General features: G+C 26.4%; 1 protein-coding gene across 3 annotated transcripts in view; it reads right to left on the bottom strand.

The window, feature by feature from the left end:
• Positions 1-973: 973 nt before the first annotated feature.
• iav (transient receptor potential cation channel subfamily V iav) overlaps positions 974-12788 on the bottom strand; it is a 48130-nt gene continuing 36315 nt past the window's right edge. For 2 of the 3 annotated variants that reach the window (XM_086913231.1, XM_012494591.3), the window contains exons 10-13: positions 11165-11508; positions 6263-6511; positions 5453-5759; positions 974-1796 (exon numbers count right to left, since the gene is read on the bottom strand). In XM_086913231.1, the coding sequence (XP_086769357.1) occupies positions 1619-1796; positions 5453-5759; positions 6263-6511; positions 11165-11508 (1078 nt within the window). In that variant the 3' untranslated portion in view covers positions 974-1618. Of the gene's footprint in view, positions 1797-4675; positions 4919-5452; positions 5760-6262; positions 6512-11164; positions 11509-12788 lie in introns of those variants that run through there. The other variant, XM_086913232.1, reaches the window with a different exon arrangement.

Raw genomic sequence — 12788 nt, 5'->3', positions numbered from 1 at the left:
ATGTCTAGATCATTAAACGGTAAAGTCGATGGAACTTTGCGCGCGGTTTTCAAAGAGCGTAACTTCGAAAAGAAAAAGTTCATAACTTTGCACAATACATTTTTCATTCTTGTAAATAGTAAATCATAGTGAGAAACTTTTCATAAGTATTTTAATAACACTTTGCTTGAAATAAATATAGGAATGAGCTATGAAAGAATAGTATTATGAAATAAAGTTTTGAGAATTGAAGATGAAAGAGAATAAAAATAATATTGACAAATTAAAATTATATCAATAATAATAAAAAGAAAATATGGATTGAAATTTTACTAAAATTGGTTAGAATATACAAAAAGATTTCATTTAATATAACATTATTATTTTTATTCATGTCATTATTATTATTTGTAAAGAAAAATATTTCAAATAAAAGTTAAATCATTTCAAATGAATTTTCTAATATAATTAATTTCTTTTTTGCATAAGAAAATAAAATTTAATTTTATTTTTTTAAATAGATTATTTAAAAAAAAAAGTAAAAAGGAAAAAAACTAATTTAACCCATAATAAAATTAGACTTAATTATTTTTTTTTAAAAAGAGTTTTAAGAAAAATATTGGAAAAGATTATATAAATAAATAAATAGTATAAGCATGTAACATAAGAAAAAATAATATAAAAAATATAAATTGTATAATATAAAGAAATAATTTTTTTATAAAAAGTAACTCTTTTAAAAAAGATTAAAATAAAAAAAAAAATATTAATATTTACTATATTTAATATTCAAAACAAAAATATATATTTTTCTTTGAAATTTTTTTAAGAAAAAAATAAGAAGAATACATATTCAAATAACAAGATCAAATAACTTATAACAAAAAAGTATAGAAAATAATACAGTAAATAATACAAAATTCAATAACTTGGATATTAAAAGTATCAATTATAGATTCATCAATTAATAAGTAATATTTCCAAACGTGTATCATTTGCAAGTTTTATATTTCATATTATATTTCAAGTTTTTATTATAAAAATCTTCCAAATAAAGTATCTTATAATCTGTCATATATATGATATATATATACATATATATATATATATATATATATATGTATTATTATAAATTTATAATCTGTTTTACTAAATAAAATTTAATTTTACTACTTAATTTATAAAATTTCTTTCTTAATAATATATTATTATGCATATCTAACCTACAAATTTCCTTATATTAACATATTTATAATTTCACTTCTTAATTTATAAAATTTCTTCTTTAATATCAAACGCACATTTAACATATAAATTTTCTTTCTCTGTATACTAATATATAAGATTCTATTTCCTAAGATACAAAATATATAATTTTCTTAATATTAAATTATAAAACTATATGTAAATCGTACGTATCCAATTTGCAAACTTCTTTCCACAATATTCCCTAGAAGTTACCATGGAATCGTCGAAGAATCCATAACACCTTCGAATCTCTAAGCCGAGTTTCGAACGAGCTCAAGTTTCCCTAGATGGGTTTTCAGTTTTCGATGAAGAAGATGGCAAAAACAAGGTGGCATTTTATGGGTTGGTCGACTAGCCGGAGTTACACGGTGCATAATATCGTAAAGTTTCGTTAAGGACTGTCCGGCGCGGTCTCTTCCCAAGCCAATATCGTGTTCATGTCCTTAATGCCGCGTGTGCTCCATGGCTCGAGCGGATCCGTGGGCGATGTTGCCGGTGAAACCGCCTTATTCCGCTCGATCGATTCTCTTCTCCTCGGACCAGCCTTCTCTATTTCCTTCGGCGATACCCTGTGCATGCATCGTACCGAACAGAGAAACCATTAAACGAATGGTCAACCCAGTTGTGTTCATGTGCACACGGTTGCACCAACGTTGCAGATATTGCTTTCGATTGCGATTTGGAACTGGACTTCTTTGGGACTTGTTATTTTAGTAAGAAAATTTAAAAGAATTTTTTTTCTTCATTTATTTATTTATTTCTTTTTAATTTTTTTATGATTGAAACTTGCAATTTAATGCACGATGTAAGATAAATATTTTTTTTTCTATTTAAAGGTTAGGAAATTGAATAGATCTTGAATTCTTTTACATTGTCTTAAATAATATTTGTATTGTGTCGTGAGTTGAATTTTATATTGTATGTGATATTGTATGCAATAATTGTACATTTTTTCATTCAAAATTTTGTTTTTAAATAGATTAAATTTAAAAATTAAATTTAAAGATTTTTTTTAAAGATTAAATTTATCACATAAATAATTTTTTTGAAAATGAAAGTATTCGTTTATTTCTCATTTCTTTATTGTTTATATTTCTCTATCTTCCAATACGAAAAAAAGGAACAAATTAAAGTAAACCTAAATCGAATAAACAACCAATCCATTGTGCCAATATTCGCGAATTCACTTCCCTTGTTCGGCTTTTATGACATAATCTCGATTTATCCTCTCACTTCACTTTTATCCCGTGTAATAAAGCAAAACATTTCAATTTGCCTTTAATAATAGCCGATATCACCGATATCGTTTCCCAAAACGTTTAAATTCCTTCTTTCACATGTTACGAGTGCAATATCGCGCTCGCGTGATTTCGAATACTGTTTATCGAACGATTGGATACTCCGTGATCCGATTTCGTTGTCCCGTCACGTCCGTTTAAAGAAGAATTATTAACGAGTGATTAATAATTTATCGGCGCATCGAATTCCATGGAATAATTACAAGGGACGTTGACATTTCAACGAAAACCAACTGTAACGGTCCAATACACGCGAACTATATATATTACATAATATCATATATCATAATAGAAAATGCGAAATTTTGCGAAATATTAATTTACAATGCTTGTTTAGAAAATGCTATCCATCATTTTGTTAGATGAAATATTCATCATTTGTTTTAGGATTTTGAATAAAAAATTGTACGACATGGATGATGGAACGATTGATACGATTAACAAGTTTTTTGCTAATATTAAAAATTTCTTTAACCTTTTATATTATGTACTTTGCATTAATATTGATATTAATGAGAAAGGATGACAAGTATAGCTATTTTTGTATATAATGTACGAATAAAATGATAAAATTTTGTCTAAAGTAATGATCACGTAAGTCGAACTTTGGGATGAATCGAAAGAATTCAAATATGATCAGGTGAGATAATTTAAATTGGATTTAAAGTAATACTATCTTTCCCTGATTTTCTCCAATTCATATCGAATATTCTATAATTTAAGAATCATGCGTACTTTGAATTTTCATATATTTTAATATAGTCACATTATAATATTCTGCAATATTAACTATAACACTGATTTATTTATAAATATAAAAAAAAGAAGTTTTTAGAATATTTGAGTAACAAAAATTGACAGACATTAATTAAATATATAATGCATTTAATGCAAAGAAAGAACACTTCTTTGATCCATAAATTCATTTTTTTTTTCTCAACTTTTAGTTTCAAAACGAATCGACCTTCACTTAACTCTATTAAGAATTACGACCTCCAAGATACACAATTTTTCATTGTTCAATTTCCAAGTAATCGTGTATTGAAATAATGAGACTACGAGGAAAACGAGTCACTCGAAACTATAGAATAGAGCAGTGATTAATCGTCACAATGAAATCATTGTGTTGCTCACAGTGCTTAGTTGTTATCTCGCGGATATAATGCAAAACGTTTTTGTTACAATGTTTGAAAACAAATCTTACGCATTTGCAGACAAAATGTCACGTCTTTATGGAAATGTTCTTTTTTATAAATTATCCACCAAACATAATCGCCTAACATGATAAAAAATTGCTACGTTAATTTTATTAAATTTCATAAATCTTTAAAAAAAATAAATTCAATTATTATTTTCAATAAGTAACAGACGGACAGTTTTGTAACCAATTATTAATTTAATATTGTACAAATAAATCGATATAGTCCATCATTTATTTATACGAATCGATGTAATTATAAACTAATCAAAATAATATATAATTGAAATCAAATAAAATTATCTTTCCTTTCCAATTATACTCATCATCTATATCATCATAACAACTTTACGCAATTTCACTCGCGCGAAATAATATGAAACCCCGTCTCTCTTAATTCCGTCCACGAGTACGGAAACGAATCTGTCTGTTCCCCCGATTCTGTACCGGAAAATAGTGGAAGGAAACATTCGACAAATCTAAATAGGAAATCTATGTTCCAATATTGCGTGTACCCCATGCCTCGATATGTCGGCACACGAATCGATTGTTGATTGTGTTGCACCGTACTTCTGTTTTCAGTCTGATTGTGTATAGGGTGTCTCAAAATTATAACTGAGAACTAGAAGAATTTAATTCTTCGTGAGAAAATTAATTCATGTAAAAATAAAATATTGATAACAAGATTTAGATTGATAAGTTATATCTAATAAGTTAGATTAATAAGTTATAATAAGATAAGTTAATCTTGAGATAATCGCAAGTTGTATAAATCTTTTAAAAATCTAATTTTTGACAAGTTAATATATTCTTATGAAATCGATGGGGAAATTTAAAATTATCCCAAGATCAATTATTATATATATAAATCTTTTCTTTTATATCAAGTTATAATTTTAAATAAAACTTTTTTAAAATTTTTATTATTATAATTTTTAAAAATCTTGAAAAATCTTGGCACCCTGTATATTTTTATGTGTGTCTCTGTTGGGTCGTAGCTTAACACAAACGAGATGAAACATTGTAACTCGGGCTATTATGTTGTAATTACTTTTTCAGCCTGGTCCAGGAAATTGTGTGTTTTCTATACTTTCATTTCTCTGCTGGACGTAGCCGCGGCGCGGTCCTCGATGAAATTTCATTAAAATCAAAGAAGACCGTTCAACCGTGCCACGGATTTCCATTCTCCAATATTCTTTAAATGATAATTGTTTTGTTACGTGTATACGTCTTTATGAAACGTTTGAACGGTGTGGAAATGAATAATGGGGATCGATGACAGTTGAAGAATATATATATGACGTCAAAATGTCAGATGTCTCAATGCAATATTGCTTTGTGATAAGTATAAACTAATTGAAACGAAATCGAGTTTTGCAAAAAAAAAAGAATCTTTCAATACCAATTACTTTCATCGTTTAATTAATCCTAGTGATTTTCTAGTAACGAAATCCTAACCTTAAAAAGTAAACAGCTAAATTCAAAAACTCTTTAACAAAAAAAAAAAAAAAAATAACAAATTTTAAACAGCGAATATATAAGCACAAAATAATATTATCTAAGTTTGTAAAATGAAGAATTTTCTAGAAAAAAAAAAAATTCTATAACTTTAAATTTTGTCCATAAATTAAAAAACCTTTAATTGTTTCGAAAATATGTTTCATATTTACAAATTTACAAATTTCGTTGTAAATATTATGATCATTGTTTCGGACAACGACGAACCTACCTATTTTTGGCCGTTTTTGGTCTTTTCTTCTGGACCTTGGCCTTCACTGTTTCGCACGGTGGCCCGTTCTGCTTTATTTGCGAGTTAATTGCTTCCATGGAACACTCTCGACTCTCGATTGGACGGTCGATCGAGTTTTCATGGCCGTTGAACAACGACTGATATCGAGGATTTCTGTCCATGGACGTGGAAGATGTGGATGACAGGTCGTCGTCGACGTTCCGTGACCGTCTACGTGTCGTGATAAATCTGTTGTTCGCTGATCTTATTCTACGTAGACGGGCCTCAGTCCCGAGCAGGTTGTCGCCTGCGATAAGACAATCAATTTTCATGAAATTCACGTGACGCTTAACGCCCTCCAGTGAAATTCACTGTCGAGATAGTTTCGTTTTTGAATAATTTAATTATAGAAATACATTTTAACATTTTAATGATGATATTTATATTATCTTTTCTTATATAATAATTATTTTGTATATCTTAGATATTAAACTCGTTGACAATGAAAATTTTCATTCAAGAGAAGATCCATTATTTGTGATGTATCATTCTTTAGAGGTTAGGTTAGCTTCTATACAAAAATTGTGCTGTTCTAGCAAAAGTGTAAATTTTAATGATAAAAATTTTTTCTGAAGTATATATATTTATTTTCTCACTTCATCGAAGTAGATTCGAATCAATTCTTCGATAATAATAAATTAAATGTCTAGAAGAATTTTAATTCCAGATTCAAAAAGTATTAAATAAAATTTCGTAAGATTAAATTTATTACAAATTCGTTGTCCAAAATAAAAATAATTTTGTCATCACCTCCAAAGTCATTGTCACTAGACTCGACGAAATATTGTTTCCTTGTAACGCTGACCTTCTCCTCCATAGGTATCTTCGTCATCGTGAATTGTTCTAAAATTTGAAGATTTATTTTAGAGCTGGCTTCTGTTTCGAAGCCTGCCGCGGCACGTTTCGCTATTTCGAGCAGGGTTTCGGGATCGTTCGTATTTTCGGAAGCAATCACAAGTTCCAAAAGTGGATCCTGAAAATCCTCGGTCACGCTCGAATCTGGAACAAATATATGTATATGAATTCCGAGATATTTTTTTTTAAATATTCAATGTATCGTGAAACATATGAATTGTTAAAATAAACATTGAAAAAAAATGGATATATAAATATATTATTTTCAAGACCATGTTTGAATTTTTGAATATTGAAATTCTTGTAATCTAAACTTTTTCTAAAAATCAGACATTCAGAGATATTGATTTTCAATTTAGGAATAGATTATATGTAATTGTTTTGCACAAAAATTTAGTTTCTTTGCTGTAAGATTATTTTTTTTTAATTTTTATATAACATTTATATTATTATTTACAATATTTTATTATTTATTTAATGTTTATTAACTTGCTGTTTAAATAAGATTAAACATTCATAAAATTCAACTCAAAGATGAGATAATTTACATATTTATTTTTATAATGTAATATTTATTGTATTTATTAATTATATTTCAAAAATTGTTTGTTAACATTTCACTGAATTTTTCAATTAAAAGTATGAAATAGAAGTTATCTTAAAACATTTAATTAATTTTTAACATATATTCCAAGCCAAAAAAATGTTCAAAAACAACAATAAAATTGCATTGTTATTTATCCTAAATAAAAAATCCTATATTATCTAATTTACAAAAATTTCAACTTGTCACCAGGATCAATATTCTGAAACAAATATCATTCAAATGCACTTCACCCAACAACAAATAAACCAAGAAATAAAGTATTAAATTACATGGAAAGAATCCTTTCAATATCCTCTGTAATGAAAAGAAATCCTACAGATATAAGCACGTTTTCATCTTTATTTTTTACACTAATTGTAATTGTTGGATGCAGAAAGAGATTGTTTTGATCCCTTTCGAATAATTTAACTAAATTTTTTTTTATAAATGTCCTATCCTATTCCATTATTATTCTTCATCTTCAAAATTGACGGAGTTACATCAAAATTAAAAAACAATCTTACTCAACTCTTTATTTTTCCAGAGACTGACATTCAAGTTGGATATAAATCAATCTGAATCATCCATAATTCTATGTTTACATATTAACACCAGAACAGTGAAACCTGTGGATAATTTCGTATATTTTTGTTATACGATTATTGAAAATGTTTTCGACAAAATTTACATAAATATTTATTAAGATAATTATAATTATGTACATATATTTATTTTTATTACATCACACTTTGATTTACACGTAAAAATAGACATTTTAGATACTGCAAACCGATTCCAACGTTTTATCAAGGTTCAACAATTCTCCCAGTTTCATAATTTTAAACGAATTTATTACAATTTTTGTACGAACCGACGATTGTCACCGAACTCCACGGCAACAGTTCACCAATTTATCTTATTTACTCTTCTTTCGATGAAATGAGAAACCATATATATACACGGTTCGATGCACACGTGAGTCGGTTACGTATCGTATAACATATTTTTCCCCGAATTTATTCGTTCGAAAATCAATGGATAACGAAAATCCACCAAAAGCAGATGTTTTTTTTTTTTTTTTTTTTTTTTCCATTACGTTTGCATCATCATTTCCACGGAACGTCCACGATGCGGGGACGTTCGATTTTTAATGAAAATCCGTTTCCTCTGAAAATCCATCACAAGCCGCACAACGAAAATAGACTGGTTTTCATTATTTTAATGCGCGGAACTATGTTTCCCCCCCAAGTTTTATTAACGCGGTGCACACAAAGCGGCCGTGATCGTAATAAAAGTTGGCAAAGCTGCGTTAAATCCTGACGAATGTGAATTATTTTTCGTGGTGGGGAGGGGAGAAAAAAAAAATGGGGAAACGCTTGTTGTGTACCGATGCCTGAAACAGTGACATTTTGTTATGTTGCTCGTGGGCGGAAACGGGATCAAGGACAACGGAAACAGCATCGCACGACGACGCTACGTAAAATATTTGAAATACGTCTCTGCTCGTAACGTTAATCAAGTCTTTATGCGTGTATATCTGTTTACTTGTTTGTATTCGCGTGTATAGCGTGTATACAGGTATCCGAGCGTGCGAATATTAAAAATTTAAATAATAAAAAATATGTACGCTAAATATTAGTTTTCGAAAATGATATCCATCAAGGATATCATAAATATTGTGGAATGAAAATATTTGTGTAATAAAAATATTAAAAATAATTTTCGAGTGCGAGTTGAAATATTGAACGTAAGTTTTAAAAATAATATTTGTGAAGAGTTAGCGAGGGTGAACGAAGGTATTATGAATAGGAGAATTATATAAAAATAATTTTGAAGAATGTGGAAAATTTATGAGAAATGTACGAATGAAAGTATTTGAGTTAGCAGGATATTTGAGGATAAGGTTAAATATAATTTTATGATCAATTATGAGTTGAAGAAGTATTGTATGTTGATGTAAATTTAAAATAATGGAAATTGCGAATTGGAGAAGCTATCATTGCTATATTATTGTAATTATTTAATCTATATTATATTTTTAAATTCTTGTTATTATTATTATTAAGTACTTTTAAAAAATTTGAAAAAAATATTGATAAATTAGGAATGGAATATATATTTTTGAATTTCAACAATGGAATGGATGGTCTATTAATTGAAAAGGGTAATAAAATAAACGAGTTTTGTGATAATAATTTAATAAAATTGAATTTTAGTGTGGAAGTGAGAAAAAAATTGAATTATTTTAGAAATTTAATGGAATTTAATTTTGATCAGGACATAATAAAAAATATATTTATTTCATTGATTTTTGTTTAATACTTAATAAAAATATTTGTGCATTCTCTCAACATTATTAAAAAAGCATGTATATATTCAGTTTAATTTATTCTGATAATTAATTTAACAAGATAGAAGTTCTATAAAAAAATGTAATTCTATTTTGAATAATAAATATATTAAACTATTAATAGTCATTTAAAAATAATGAGACAAAATTGATATAAATTAACAGAGATATTTTTTTATCAAAAAATATGTCAAATAATTTAATACTTAAAAATATATTTTAACCAAAATCCATTGAAAAATAATTAAAATCTACTGCCTAATGTGAAAATATTCAGAAAAAAAAAAAAAAAAAAAAAAAGAAAAAAAAATTAAAAAAATATTTTTCGTTAATGGAAATGTTGAAACAAAATTGACAATTAAAAAAACTAATAGCAAAATATTACAATTCTTAAACAAAAAATATAATTAGGCCAAAATGTGTTAATTTATTATAATGATATGTTCGACAAATGAAAGAAAGATAATATATTATTTCCTGCCCAATACACTATTTTTCAAATTAATTCTTTTGATTAACAAATTATCTCGATTTCAATTTCAAAATTGACACTTCGTCTCATCTTTAAAATAACATCGAGTCATAAGCGATCGATTTCAAACCATTCACCTTGTATGTGCACAGATCATTATGCAAGCATAATGATCGAGGTAACCAGGAAAGAATTTGCAAGATTTAATTGAGTGCCGAGTTAACGAGACTCGATAACAAACTAAAATGAACCAAAACTTGGAACATTTAGCCGAACTTGGTTCTGGCTATCAGCGATCTCGAATTTTCTTTTTAATTATTCCACTTCTCGATATTCTGTAAATGGATGATACCAAGTTTGGAAAATGGATCTTTTTGAAATTATTTATCATTTATCGATGTAAATTAAATGAGAATTCGTATTCATGCAAAATTGATTTAATTATTTGGTATTATTAATTTTTTCTTTTTCATCTCTTTCTTCATTGTAAAATTTTAACGAACGAATTATGAAGAGATATATAAAAAACAGTTCAAAGAAAGAAGAAAGGTTTATACACATATATATTTGTTATTGTGTCCCTTTTGTACTAAAAGGGTGTAATTATTTATAATTGGCAAAGAGAAGTTTTAAAAGCAAGGGAAAATTGTTCGTTTAATCCTTATTTTAATTAAAAACCTTAATCTTATTATATCCTTATTTTAATTAAAATCGATCTTGCTCGATAAATTTGAAAAGTGAGAACTATTTTGCAAAATTTGGAAAACATATAATATATTATATAAAAAATATTTTATCAGAATGAATTTTTTAATTGAAATGAAAGAATTTATATTTATGCTTCTATCAAAATATTCTGTTAAAAATACAAATATTTATTCTAATATCGAATTTTTTCCATTTAATATAATTTAATCTAATCTTAATCTTTTTAAACTCAGACATTTAAAAATATATATAATTCGTTTGTTAAAAATACAATTTTATGATTATAATTATAATTATAAAGATATTTTTCTAATTTTATTCATCCTATTGTGAAACACCCATTTTGAATTCACAACCTAACCTAATCAATTAAACTTCTAATCATTTTTTATTATATTAGTATAAACTTTCTTCAAGCAAAATAAAATACAGTCAAAATCAAATATAAAAACATTACTCTCGATAATTTCTCTCGTTCAAAATATTTAAAAAAAATTTTTAAAGGAATCTATATCCATAAAAAAAAATTACCAAAAAAATCTCTGAAAAATTCATAAGACGTATATTTCTCTTTCCGTTTAACACTTTTTAAAATTTTTCTTAACATTTACTTCTTTAATAAATATTATCATTATTATATCAATAAATATTATATTTTTATAAATATATCATTTTACTTACGATTCGCGTTCTTCAAATTCATCTCGTGTATGCCTGTAACCTGGTTAGTTACTTTTTTAATTTCCCTAGGATTGTTCGCTTGATCGTTCGCATTTTCCGTGGTCGATTTCAGCTGCGGTTCTACGTTAGTCGACACGTTCTCCTGATTATTCGTCGTCAATTTCATCTGCTCCTTGATAGCACTCTTCGGTTTCGACTGCTTGGCATCGATGTTGGTTGGAATTCCTTCCGTTGCGGTAGACAAGTCGAGATCATGGGCGAACGCCATGACATCCAAAGCTGTGGTCAACGCGTCTCCGAAACCGGCAGTCACCACAGAAACTTGAGGCTCGACCCCTTTTGGACTATACAGAAATTAGTTATTTTTTGCTTTCAATCACATTTATATATAAAATAATTTTATAATTAATTTTATAATTAACAGCTAATTTTGTAATAATTAATTTTGATTATTATAACTAATTTGTTATATGGATATACAATTCATTACATAATTATATTGTAATTAATTCCATAACATAATTAATTTGTGAGGGCATGATTTATTTTTGATTGAAATTATATATAATTATTATATATAATTATCATAAAATAGGAGAATGGTTTATTGAATTTTTATCCTTTGAATTCCTCGATTAATTATTACACACAAATATATAAAGATATACTTATTATTATGTTACAAAATTTACAATCAATAATACATTGAAATCATGTATATTGAAATGTTTCAATAATAATACGAAAGAAGCTTTTAGTTGCTTATTTACAATAAATTGAAAATTGTTAAATTTATAATCGATTGTTTATTGATTATCAATTTAATGTGAAATATTAATATAAAACAGAATAAGTTGGGTAATATTGGTAAAAATAAATGAAAAATTAAATTCGAAACAATTATAATGAAAAGGTAAAGCTTTAAATTATTTATATATGTATATTTTAAAGAAAAGAATGTTTAATTTCATAGCACATTTTAAATTATAAAAATCTATTTTAAAAAAAATCTATGATTATTTGAAAGTCACTCAAGATCATTAAAGTACAGTTTAAAATAGTTAAAAAAAATATTTGAAGATCAATTCATTATGAAATTTGACATTGATTAATACAAAATAATAAATAAATTAAAAATACTCGTTTAAAAATCCTAAATGCAATTTTATGAATTTCTATTCGATGGAGTATGTAATTCGAGTATGTAATTCGAAGAAATTAATTTACGTGCAAAAGTGAAACTCGAATGAAACCGAGAGCAATAATTTTGAAAATTCATAAACCTGTACGTTTGAGATTTATCTGAATATTTAAATTAAAAGAATAACGTTTGAAAAAAACGCGATTGAAATCGAACAGAATATGCATGTCGCGGTTTACCATAAATATTTTAAGAAACACCGATGTATGGATTGTGAAAAAAATGTAAAACTTGCGATTTTTATTCGATTTTTGTAATGGTAATACATATATTCATATAATATCCATTTTTGATGTTACGCCTTTTCGTATTTATCGTAAAATATAATGTATAAAATTGAGATGATTCAGACTCTAATGCTTTTATTACTTCTCGAGATATTAAAACCATCTGAAGTCATTTTGTCTAATTATTTAAGTTCGA

This window comes from Apis florea, unplaced genomic scaffold, assembly GCF_048593485.1.
Source record: "Apis florea isolate Af1SG1 unplaced genomic scaffold, ASM4859348v1 contig_3496_pilon, whole genome shotgun sequence".
NCBI lineage: Eukaryota > Metazoa > Arthropoda > Insecta > Hymenoptera > Apidae > Apis > Apis florea.
Note: the sequence above shows the minus strand (reverse complement) of the source record. Positions and strands in the feature narration are given on the sequence as shown.